Source organism: Sphaerodactylus townsendi, linkage group LG12, assembly GCF_021028975.2.
Source record: "Sphaerodactylus townsendi isolate TG3544 linkage group LG12, MPM_Stown_v2.3, whole genome shotgun sequence".
Taxonomy (NCBI): Eukaryota; Metazoa; Chordata; class Lepidosauria; order Squamata; family Sphaerodactylidae; genus Sphaerodactylus; species Sphaerodactylus townsendi.
Genome location: NC_059436.1, coordinates 10,198,458 through 10,211,383, shown reverse-complemented (window position 1 = coordinate 10,211,383; position 12,926 = coordinate 10,198,458). Strand labels below are relative to the sequence as shown.

General features: G+C 50.0%; 1 protein-coding gene across 13 annotated transcripts in view; it reads left to right on the top strand.

Annotated features, from left to right (window-relative positions):
- The window catches only part of ROBO3 (roundabout guidance receptor 3), a 308,273-nt gene that overhangs the window by 103,877 nt on the left and 191,470 nt on the right, over window positions 1–12,926 (top strand). The window contains exon 1 of one of the 13 annotated variants that reach the window (XM_048512413.1): window positions 10,107–10,618. The exons of the other annotated variants lie outside the window; for them this stretch is intronic. Within the exon in view, the coding sequence (XP_048368370.1) occupies window positions 10,546–10,618 (73 nt within the window). The 5' untranslated portion in view covers window positions 10,107–10,545. Of the gene's footprint in view, window positions 1–10,106; window positions 10,619–12,926 lie in introns of those variants that run through there. 13 annotated transcript variants of the gene reach the window in all.

The window sequence follows — 12,926 nt, the reverse complement described above, 5'->3', positions numbered from 1 at the left end:
GAACTCCAGTAAATAAGTACTCTAAATAAATAAATACTTTCTTGTGGAGACCCAACTAATTTCACTAGTTCAGCAACATAAAATGCATCATTTATAAGTCTGCATACAAAATTATTCTTTTTGACATATTAATGGAATTTAAAAGTATAAATACACTAGTTTTCTACAAGCAAAATTGTAAGCATACGCAGTGCTGAAGAGAGGCTAAATAGGGGTGGGCAAGGGGGGGGGACCTATAGCCAATTCAAAAAATCCAAAAAGCAAGGACTATGGATCCCGTAAATTCTAAACTCAACAAATGTCCTTTAATACTGCAGTTATCACAAAAGAATGGTTTCATTTGCCAGCTCTGGGTTGGGACATTTGGAAGCAAAGACATTTGAAAGGTGGGGTTTGGGGAGGGCAGGGTCTTCAGCAGATTATAGTGCTATAGAGTCCACCCTCCAAAACTCCTATTTTTTCCAGGGGAACTGATCTTTGTAGGTTGTGGGACAGTTGTGGTTTGCAGGACAATTTCAACCTTGGAAGATGAGTAGTCTGACTCAGTATAAGGCAGGTCCATGTGTGTTCACTCCAGAGGGCCCTGCAATATCCCAGAGAGATCTGGTGATCTAAGGTGACCAGACATCCTGCTTTTGGCGGGACAGTCCCGCTTTTGGCGGGACAGTCCCGCCTTACACCAATCTATCCCGCGTCCCGTGGGGTTTTGTACCTGTCCCAATTTTGCCTTCTGGGGCGCTCCCGGTTCCCACCCTGTGACAGGGCAGGAAACAGGGTAGCGCCCCAGAAGGCAGTGCGGCAGCCTCCTGCGCTGCCACGCACATTTTCCTTAATTGTTGGAAAACTGGAGGAGATCTTGCTAAACCCCTGGAACCAGCCCTGGCGATGAAGAGTCTAACAGTACAGGGCTGCCAGGGCTACAGATGGATTCAAGAATTCAACCTGGGTTGTGTCCTTTGAGGTATGGTGCCATATAACTCAACCTGTCTGTGATAGTTCGACTGCTGGCAAGCCATGTGGCTGATTCATGCGCTTCCAGATCATGTTTATTCATCTGTTTATTATTTTTGACTTCTAGGCTGCCCTTCCCTTCGTGGCTCAGGGCAGCTTCCAGGATTAAATAAAACAATAAAACAACCAGTAACCAGCTCAATACAGCAATGGCAATTCATTTCAGATGGTGTAAAAATCTCCAATAGGGTCCAATTATAGTTACCCCAAATCACATTCATAGCAGGTATTAAAGGGAAGAGGCAACAAATTAAAATACGGAGGAGAGGGGAAAGGGGAAGGGGAGGGAAGGAGGAAGGCCTGCTATGGAATACAGTCACTGTCTCAACCGCAAGCTTGGTGGAACAGGTAGTGGTGGGTTTTCCAGGGTGTGTGGCCGTGGTCTGGTGGATCTTGTTCCTAACGTTTCGCCTGCATCTGTGGCTGGCATCTTCAGAGGTGTATCACAGAGGGAAGTCTGTTACACACTGTGCCCAGTGAGAAGGGAATGTTTTAGTGGGGTATATATTGTCCATGTCCCAGGGTGGGGAACCAATCAGTAAGTGTTTGGGTGGAACTTGCTATGCAAAGGTGTGGTTGATAGTATTGTATTGCAGGAGGGGTTTTTCAGTCCAGGGAGTGATTCATATTTGCATTCCCTGCAGCAGCAGCAGCAGTATTAGTGAATGCAAATCCTGTGTCTGAGTGGAGTTTTTTTTGGTGGAACAGCTCCATCTTACGTGTCCTGCAAAACTGTTAAGTCTTGCAGGGTCCAGGTCTCATCTGCCAGGCTGGAGCCAGGTCAAAAAACCCCTAGCCCTGGTTGATATCAGCTTAACTGTTTTTGGTCCAGGGATCCCCAGCAAGTTGTTATTAGTTGAGTGTAATGCTCTTAGGGCAGCGGTCTGCAACTTGCAGCTCTCCGAATGTTCATGGACTACAAATCTCATCAGCCATCAGATGGGAATTGTAGTCCATGAACATCTGGAGAGCCACAGGTTGCAGACCCCTGTCTTAGGGGCTTGTTCTGGGAGAGGTGGTCTCACAGGTATGATACCCCCAGACCATTTAGTGGAATGGCCACATCAGAGGCAAAGGTCTTAACTCCCCCACCTTTCCCTGAGAAATATCAGTGCTCTCTCATGGGCCCTTCCCTCCCCACCCCTCCTCATTCTGCGGCAAGGTCAATTACAATTTAATTGCAGGATAACTTCCATCTCCTCAGAGTTAGCACTTTCTCAGTACAAGCCCCTCATTTTCATTCATGTGGGCCTGGAATAAGCCAGCCAGCCAGATTTAATGCTGAAATCACTCCTCCTTATACCTGGAGGCTGGTGGTGCTCTCTGTTAATTTAGTAACAGATTTGCATTTTTATCACTTTTTGTCTCGGCTTAACTGATGAACATTAATTCTGGGCAAGTCTCACCCAGTGCCGGATACTTAATTATTTGGCCAAAACCTTCTGCCAGAGAACCTTTATATATAAAAAGGCCATTTCCATCTTGATCTATTTTAGTCCCGTGCAGAAGAAAAGCAAGCTTGCTCCTTTCCTGAAGCGGCTCCCAGCCTGCGACTCCGAGGCAGAGGAAGAAGAATGGGCGAATAATCTGTCTGATTTTCTTTAGATGACGAATGTCAGCTCCGTTTTTATATTCCAGTCTGTCGACACCGCAACAGATTTCATCTCAGCCTCCGTTCATCAGCAGCTATTCTGTTCTTTGCCATCACTCTTCGGCTTCCTTAAGAAAGAAGAAAGAAAGAAACAGGAGAGGCGGGCGTGGGGTGGGGGGTGGAAGCACTTGAGCGCAGAAACCGTTACTCTTATCATTAGATGAGCCACCAAAAGCCAAGGCGATGAGTGTTTCTCACCGGGCAGCCTTCTAAGTCTGCCTTCGATCCCGCTGCAGAAAAGTACATCAAAGACCGATGTATCACTTGGCAGAGGAGAGGGCAAAGCCTGCTGGGCCTGTCCCAAGGGTTAAATGTCACGGGAGCGGTGGTGACATGTTTAAAAAGTGATAGCCCGGGTTAAAAGAGGATTAATCTTGTGCGGCAATCTCCTCCCCACCCCTCTGGAGAGATGGTATCTGGCCAAATGCTGACCTCAGCCAAGCACAGGTTAGGGTCTGTGCTGAATGAGGCATGCATCTTGCGATGGAAGAAAGGAGGGCAGTTCTTAGAAAGTGGGTGGGATGCCTAAGGGCAGGCAAGTGGTTGTCATACATCAGCTGTAAAACAAAAGGTTTAATCCTAGCTAGTATTTGGATGGGAGACCGGGCAATTATCACTCGGTGGCCAACGTCCAATTTTGGGGCAAAGTCCTGGGGACAGTGGCAGGGGCTATATTGCAGGGACTGGAAAGGTCAGACCTGGAATCAACTAATTTTCTGGACTCGGGTCAGTCTGTTTTCGGGCATGGTTATGGAACAGAAACAGCCTTGGTCGCCTTAACGGATGACCTTTATCAGGAGAGACAGGGGGAATACTAACTACCCTGCTGGTTCTCCTTGATCTTTCAGTGTCTTTTGATACCAGAGACCATGGTGTTTTGCTGGACTGGCTCCAGGGAATGGGGTTGCCTTGAAAATCCTATGGGGTCGCCATAGGTCACCTGTGACTTGACAGCAAAAAGAAATGGGAGATGGGAATGGTAGACTGGGAGGGTGAAACTGAGAAATGAGGAGGCTATTTGAAAGACCGCTTATGTTTTACATGCTTGTGGTTTCTGTAAGACTGGCTTCAAATTCTGAGCTGCACATGCAGTAGAATCGCATGATGTCTGCTGGCTGGACTTTACCATCTCAAATGCAGGGTCTTCCACAATTGAGACCACCCTTTAAAACTGTCATTTACTCCTGGGGAATGTCTGCCGTCTGGAGATCAGTTGTAATTCCAAGAGAAGTCTAGGCCTAGAGCAGGGGTAGGGAACCTGCGGCTCTCCAGATGTTCAGGAACTACAATTCCCATCAGCCCCTACCAGCATGGCCAATTGGCCATGCTGACAGAGGCTGATGGGAATTGTAGTTCCTGAACATCTGGAGAGCCGCAGGTTCCCTACCCTTGGCCTAGAGGATGTCAACCTTTCTGGATCTTTTCTTAAGATACACAGTGAAATTATTATGGGGGGTGGGGAGAGATTTGAACATGAAGCTTGCTATTTGTGTTGTAAAATGGCACAGTCTAGCAAGGGCTATGTTGATGAGCTTTCCTCTTTGCTGATGACAAAGAAATATGTGTCATCAGAAGCGTATGGGGGGATGGTGCTCGGGGCCAACACCTCCTCTGGGCGTCCCCCGCATTCAGGGACATGGCTTGGGGTGGGGGGCAGGGGCAGCTTGAATGGGCACCACAGCAGCAGACCAGCTCCTAGGCCTGCCTGCTGCCACAGCACCCGTTCAAGCCACCCCTCAAATGCTCCCCCAGCTTATTTCTGGCCCTGGTGAAGGCAGAAGCCGGCCTGCAGGGAAGCAGGGGGGCAGGGCACCATGGCAGGCGGCCCAGGAGCTGACCTGCCACTGCAGTTCCCATTCAAGCCACCCCCCGAGCCCCGCCCCCGAGGGCCTGGGGAGGGAAGACCTCAGGCACTGGTACGATCCCCCAGCAAGGGCATGGCCTCTGGCACCGATGCAATCTTCCAGCAGGGGAGTGGCCTGTGTGGCTGGGCCCAGCCTTGGGTGCCGGTGAGCAGCACCCCAGCATGAGAAAAGCTGTGGAAGAAGCCAGGCACAGGGACCCAGCCAGTGCCTGGTGCCCACCCCCCCATGACCAAAAGGCGTGCACCCCAGGAGCTCCTGTTCCCTCGGCCTATAAAGGCCAAACATTGAAAAAAAAATTAAAATGGGATGGGTTACATAAGTACGGTAAAATAATTTTGAAAATATAAACAGTATGAACAGTATAAACAAACAGTGTGTAACAGACTTTCTTCTGTGAGACACCTCTGAAGATGCCAACCACAGATGCAGGTGAAATGTTAGGAACAAGATCCACCAGACCACACAGCCCGGAAAACCCACCACAACCAGTATAAACAAACACTACTGACTTTTTAAGAATTCAGAAAATTATAATCGTTCTCTGTGGAACCTGCAATGCAGTGTTAGGTGTAGGTTGCAATGTGTTGTTGTGTATACTTGACAAGACCAGAGTAGATTACCCTCGTGCGGGGGGCCCTTAGGCACAGGGAGCAATTGGTCCAACTGGCTAAAAGCCAGCCCTGCATGGGAATGTGTATCAGGCGGGGAGCCTGGCATCAAGCAGAGAAGCATAGGGGGGTTGGGGAATGAACAAGCTGAAGGCGAAGTACTTTCTCTTTTCCTAGGTCACTAAGTAGAGGCACCCAGGGCCAGGCAGCACCATCTCAGTCCTCTGACCTTGAGCTCATCCTGCATTCCTGTGTTTCATGCAGTCTGTAGTGTGGGATAGAACTGAGGGATAGGGAGGGGGATATGGGATTGATATATTGGGGTAGTTTGAATGTGCTAGCAGAACTAGCTTTTCCCCTCCAGCCATTGATGTCTGCCAATAAAGTTCAGGTTGCAGAGTCTGTTTTGAGTTCCGGATCCGGGGCTTGACATTTAGCCAATTCTGCTAGCTTAATGTCTAGTTCTGCTGGCTACTCGGATACCATAAGGATTTGAAATGTGTCACTTATGAACTCTTAACACAAGATGCTGGAAAATCAAATGTCTGTTTCAGTTCAATGGTTTATTGTGGTTGTCCCAAGATCCCTCCATTCCCACCAGAACCAGATGTATCCGTCATTTGCGAAAGTGATTTGGGAGGCACAGTTCTCCAGAGCCGCCAGCATCACTTTGAGGGCCCTTTATTTGTGCGTCCCGCTGGCATGGCTCTACCACATTCATCATAACTATTAAAAAAGGCCCTGTTTATTGATATGCAAATGTCAAGTGTGACCGCAGGAGACGGCAGCTGCCTGGGCTTTTTAATTACCTGGGTGGCAATGGGGGCGGGGCCTGGTGCTGCCCTTAATGAGGGGAGACAGGAGCCAACAGATGACACTCACTAGTTCATTAGGCCTTTGCAAGACCTTTCCCTCTCTCCTCCGGTTTGCCAACCAGCAGGACAATTAGTTTCCATATGCAAATGAATAGCCCTGCCCCGCTTTGTTTTTTAGGACAAGAAAAAAGCAGTGATTTCAAACCACAGGGAAGCAAACTGAGGTCAAATATTTGCAAAGAGCTTCCTAACTTTCAAAGAGGTTTGCAGAAAGGGTTCCAGCAGCTGAGAGCCACTGTTGTGTAGCAGTTAGATTGATGAACCCAGGTTCAAATTCAAGCTCCCTGGCTGCCTCTGGGTTAGCCACCCTCACCTAATTCACAAAGTTGCCAGGGGGATAAAAGGGGAAGACCGCAGAGGCCACCTTGGATTTTACAGCCCACTTTTCTCCCCCATGGAGGCCAAAAGCGACATACCGTATGGTTCTCTCCTCTTCCGTTTAATCCTCAGAACAACAGTCCTGTGGGGTAGACTGAGCTGAGAGAGAATGGTACAACGTCACCCACCAGACTTCCATGATGAAGTGGGGATTCAAACCTGGGACCCCCGGATTTTAGTCCAACACCTTAGCCCATTGCACTGATCTGGAGAAAAAGATAAAAATGGCAAAAATAGGGTGGTTGGGGAATAGGGAAAAGTTGGACTGGATATGCATGGAAGAAGTGTACTTCAGGCACCCTACTTTTCCCGGAATCCATCTCCACACACACAGCCGTTATTAGTTAAGATGGATAATTTCTGAATCTAACTTCTTCAGGGTCAACATATGCATGGCAGGGAAGATAAATGACTTTCCCTTTGTTTGTGACTTTATGGAAGATAAATGTTCAGATCCCACAACATTTTCTTTAATCTTAAAAGTCAGCTGCAGAGGAGGCAGGATTTGAATATGCCTGCAGCCCACAGGAAGGGGGGGGGGTAACCTTTTTTCCTTGTGTTTGATATTAATATTAGAGTTGGTACAATACAGATAGCTGCAAGGACTCATAGAACCTGTAAGAAAAGGGCTCAGTTCTCTCTGCCCCAGCCCTTTGGTCTCCATCTAAGTCCTTCTGTTTTTCCCCCACGGCAGCTTTTTCATTCTAAAGAAAGGAGCGATATCTGATTTGCAGATCTCCCAGATAATATGAACACACAGTAACTGAATTCAGGTTAACAACAAATGCGTTGTGACTTTTTTAGGTCCCACTGTAGAGTGGAAGGAGGCTTCCAATCCATAGTAGTAATAATTGCTGAATTTGAGATTTGCTAATGCAGTGTCCATGAATGGAACTTTTTGGTAAATGACCTGTGATTTCTGGGGAGATGATGTCAGCACAGGTAGCAAAGGAGATTTGCAGCCATAAAGACCCACACTGGGCCAACCCCAGAACTAAGATTTATATTGACGGGGTATTAAAGGTGGGAAGGGAAGGTTGGGAGGTAAAGTGGAGTGGTATAGCCAGTCTTGTCGGATCTCAGTAACTAAGCAGAGTCAGTACTTGCAAGGGAGAGCAGACCACCAAGGCAGACTCTGTAGAGGAAGGCAATGGCAAACAACCTCTGCTTCTCACTTGCCTTGAGAGCCCCTTGATTTCAGGTACTGAAGGTGGATTTCCTAAACCCTTTTAACAGCTCCACAACATGCAAACATTCAACAGGTGAATTTCCTATGGACAAAGATAACAGCACCTGTTGAATTTTTGACTTGCACAGCTGGTAAAAGGTGCAGGAGTTAGAGTACTTCTAGAAAGGAAACACCTTGCTATTCCGAGAAGTAATTAATTGAGAAGGGATCATAATGCAGAGAAGAACTCACCAGTCGTTCCCAGTGATACTCCATTTCTTGCAAATATGATGCCTGGAAACTAGCCCGAGCTTCCTTGTGATGCCTACTTGTCTTGAGTCAAACACCCTATTAGTTTGGATTGCTAGTTGGTTTGCGGTTAAAAATGAGCATACTTGCTGTGTGTGGCTGAAAATCCTAGACCAACCAAAGCTCGCTAGTGCTTGAAAACAGAGCTTTGTCAGCCATGGTTAATACTTGGATAGATCAACAAGAATACAAGAGTTACTAAGCAGAGCCTCATCTCTCATCTTGAAAACCGCTTGAGGGGTCTCTGGTAGATTCTACATAGCACAGATATCACTTCTTCAGGATGTTATAAAAGGAGTTTTGGGGAATAACTTTGCACTGGTCTCTTCCCCCATTATATTCTTCTCCACCCGGGTTTTCCAAAAAATGTTAAACTAGCAATCTTTTTGCAAAATCCCAGGTGGAAGGCACTCCTACGCAAACACAATAGACAGAAGACGCTTCATTCTTCCTGCCTGCTGGCCGATTCTCCCCTTCCTTTCCACCCTTTTACTTTTGTGTCTGCAGCCATCCACCATGAGGGGGAGATTCTGCCTGCTCGCACAAGTCCACAAACACAAGTCCACAAGTCCTCCAAGCACATTTTCTTCCTATGACAGTGAGTATGACCTAGATCTACAGTAACACATTCCTTGTTGCCTGGCCATTGCAAGACAATCCCTTTTTTTCTTTTTGTTATTTTGTGTGTTGAAGTAAAGTCAAGTCTTTATTTATGGTCAATGACCAAACACATTGTGTGTTGAACATGCGAAGCTATGCAGGTGCAGCCAATCGGGTTGTGAGAAAATCGACATGGCTGCGAGGGTTCATTTCTATATATCTTTGCAGCTACACATGCATTGATTTTTAAAAAAAGAGATGTGCTTCCATGCAAAGGCACGAAAGCAACCCAAATTGTTTCCATGGGCTCAAAACACTTTCTGAATGCATAAATGGCACACATGGGAATGGAAGAAAGGAAAACGAGTTCATTCATAAAAACCGCAACTTGTTATAAATATGCTGTGCGGAATTCACCTCTGTAAGTTGGAATCCACCTCGGTCGGTTGAGATTTACCAGCACTTTATTATTATGAGTGTGGCTGCTGTTGAACATGCCCACCGATGTACTTGCTTGCTTGGATTACATATATCCAGGTCATGCATCATTGAAAATCAGTTGTATCAACTGCTCCAGCCGTGGATGGGCAGACAGAACATCTTTGAAACAATAATGTATTTTGACTGCATGTGCCGCTCCTGTACATAGATGGAGACATTCTTTAGTGGAAATTGCACAGCCAACCCCTGCCACAACTGCAGCAGGATTTGGACAGTCCATGGAAGCATCTTTTATTTAGTGACTCAGGTGGACAGAACATGGGGAGGGGAGACCGGTGTGGAAAAGTTGTGGTATAGGCAGGTTGTGAACCAATTGTGACCTGGAGGAAGGGTGCTTGTCTATCACTGATATTTTCCTTCTCTTGCCTTATTGGTTGCCTTTTTGGAACTTCCCCCAACATTTAAAAAATGTACACCCCTCAAAGGCCCGTGTGAAAGATTACCATAAAACAACACAAAATAAATCTAGTGGTGCTTTAAAGACTGTGTGGCTTTTGATTCAGTGCCCTCCGAAATGTCCTATCCTTAGCAGCCTTGCTCAAGACTTGTAAACTGAAGGTTGTGGCTTTCTTTACACAGCCACTCCACCTCACACTGGGTCTTCCTGGTTTCCTGCTGCCTTCAACCTTTCCTAGCATTATTGTCTTTTCCAGTTGCCTGTCCATCATGTAACAATATGAAGTCAATTACTCATCCCCTCCCATAGGAAGCTGCCTGTCCTGAGTGTCAGATTCATGTGATTTCTCCCGGAAAAGGGCTCAGCTCCACACTAGCGTTTGCCCTACATGCCTGGCCAGGAAAAGACACCGAAGATGCCTGACTTTTGGCATAAAAGCCAGCGCGCGTGTGTAGCCAGGGACCCCAGGTCGCCACCCCTTGCAGGTCGGGTTTCCCAAAAACAAAAGCGCGTGCATGCACGCCTGGGGAAGTAAAACGCCCCGTGTGAAACAAACCTCCCTCATCTGGTGGCTCCTCTCCTTCCTTGCCATGAGAACCGGGTTCCAATCCAGCCTCGCTACGTGTAGGTGGGGCTCCTGTGGCGCCTCTGGGCTACTAGACCGGGGAGGGGAGGGGGCGGGACCAGCCGCTTTGAAGCGCCGGCGCCAGCTCCACAAGTCCCCCCCCCCGTTTGCAGCCCACCCCTCCCCGCGTTCTCCTGCCTGGCCCGGTCGGTGTCTCTTTAAGCGGCCGCGGGGGGGAGGCAGGGCTCGGCCGCCTGACAATGGGCCGGCGGGGCAGCCGAATCGGAGCAAGTTGGCGGCGTGGCGGCAGCTGCTGCTGCTTTGCCGGGCGGACCGCGCCGAATTGAGCAAGCCGCGGAGAGGCGGCAGCAAGAACAGCCTATGAGCCGTGGTGGCGCGCGGGCGGGCTGGCTGGCTGGCTGAGTCCGGCGGGCTGTGGCTGTCCGGGGCGCAGAGTTGCTTTGCCCCCCCCCCTCGCCTTGGTCCTCCTTAACGCCGCCCCCGCCCTCTCCGCGGTTGGGGGCTGGTCCCGGGAGCCGGTCCGCCCCCGTGCTGCTCGCCGCGCGCCCCACGGAGCCGCTTTCTCCCGCTGGATGCGTCCCCGCAGGAGCTGAGCCATGCGGCCGCGGCTCCCGCTCTGGCTCCGGAGCCTGCTCTGCTGCTGGCCGGCGTTCGTGGCGCCAACTTCAGGTAAGGCGCGCCGCCTCCCCTGCCTGCCCGCAGAAGCCCCACAGCCGCGGCTGCGTTTGGGTTCGGCGGGTGTCGGCCGGAGCGCTGCCCGGTCCGCTGGGGGCCAGTTTGTTGTACTGGAAACTCTGCAGGGGGTCAGCTCGTTCTGCTGGAAACAATCCAGGAGGGATGGGGCACCTTCTTGGGGGGCTCGTAACATTGGACCCCCGACCCAATCTTGACCAAACTCCGAGATCCTTCTCACCTGCAGGTATACTGAGAATGTGGTTCTTCTGCCTTAAAAACAGCCCCCCCCCCCACCCCTCCCCCGAGCTCAGCCATTGACTATAATGGGCATGGGCAGCACGCTGCGCCTGGACCCTCTCTCTTTGCACCGCTGGGCGGTTTTCCCCCGGAGTTGGAGTGGACGGAGGCGGGGGATTTGGGGAGCCGGGCTGCTCCGGGATCTGGCAGCCGGACCAGGGAGTGTTCTAGTGCTTATCGAAACGTGTGAATGGGCTGGTGAAATCCTGGGTGTGGACGCTGGGGGAGACGGGTGCGTGTTCCGTCCTCGGCTGCTGGTGGAATCCCTGGCAAGGTGTAAAACCCACAGCAGGTTTTGTGTAGCTTTCCTGGCATGCCGTGTGTGTGTGTGTGGGGGGGGGGGGGGCTGATTGGTTGACGTGGCCGCCGGTGCCATCTCAAAAGGACGGGAAAGAGGAAGGGATGGGTGCTCCCTTCTGTCAGCCTGGTAGTGGTGGAAAGCGCCCGCCAATTGGCAGTGGACTTCTGGCGTCCCCATAAGGTTTTCAAGGCGAGAGACCAGCAGAGGTGGTTTACCATTGCCTGCCACTGCAAAGCAGTTCTTGACTGCCTTGATGGTCTCCCATCTAAATACTCTCCAGGGCTGACCGTGCTTCGGAGATCTGATGAGGTTGGACCAGCCTGGGCCATGCAGGTCAGGGCACCCTGTCCCCTGTTCCTGCCCCCCCCCTGCACAATTCCACCCTGGAAACTTCTTAAAGGGTCAGTAGGAGATACTTTGGGCACAGATTCACATGCTCTCTGCCCCCCTGCTCGTAGATGATCACATCCATATTCCCCGGTTTGGTTTGTCTGGTTCATGCTGCAGCTGGCTGCCACTTTCCGGCATGTGCACATGTGTTGACGGCTGCACTTTTCTCTGTTGGAAATGCACACCGGGGTCCTGACCACAATTGCATGCTGATCCCAACATACAGCTGTCATGTCACCCCCCCCCCCATCCCCTCTCCCCCTTCCGTGACAGAAGGGAGTGTTTGGCCTCCGAGCAGAGTTCCTGTGTAACCCAGGGGCTCTTCTGGGTTGCACTTCTCATTGTGGGAACAGATGGGCGCAGGAGTGATAAAAGGAGCATGCACACGGGGGATGCGGCTGGGCCGGGACTGTCTTGAGATGATGCGCTGTCAGCTGCAGGGTGACTGTCTGACCTTTCCAGTCCCTGACAATTGAAGGCTTCAGACCCCAGGCCTTGCATTCATCACACGGTTTGCCTTCACCAGCTTAGGGCTAGTCTTTCTCTCCCCTTCTCTTTTTGGCTGGAGACACAGCGGCGATTGTGTCTGTATCTCCCCAACTGGCTTCTGGCAAATGGTTTTAGCTACCTTTTAGGAGGAGACAGAAATCTGCTGTTCTCCAATTCTCTCAAAATCTGTCTCCTAGAGGAGGCATCAAGAAGAGACGCTTTGGAAAAGAGGGAAGTCAAAGAAGTGAGGACGTTGCCACGGCAAGAGCCAGAAGGATTGTTTCGACAACAGCCCCCCAATCTAAAACTGCACAGCGATGCCGTTCCAAATGTCTTCCCGAGGTTGAAAGAAACAGAACGTTGGACTTTTTAAACATTGGGGTTAGATAGTAGGGCGTTTTCAGTGGAGGGCTGCCGTTGTCGGGGGGTGGGGGGTGGGACCTGATGTCTAGGTTTTTATGGGGGGTGGGTTCAGTTCAGTACCAGAATTTTGAAATCTGGGTGTTGTCATTCCAACCCCCCCTTCCCAAGAGATCTCTGGGTGTTGAGAACCTGAGTGTTTTCCAGGTTGAAATGACAACATTGTATTGAAATGAAACAAAAACAGGGAAGATTCCTAGAATTTGAACGAGGTGTATTTTCATGCCACTGTGACTTGAATGTTCCTGCCTTGGGGCAGTTGAGAAGGTGCAGCGGTGGTGACAGGGAAGAGGCAGAGTTAGCTTGAGTCAGAGGCCGTGTATCTGGGCATGGGGCAACCCAACCTTGGTCTTCCTGTACTCTTCGCTCTCTGTGGTTGTTGGTAAGAACATAAGAACATAAGAA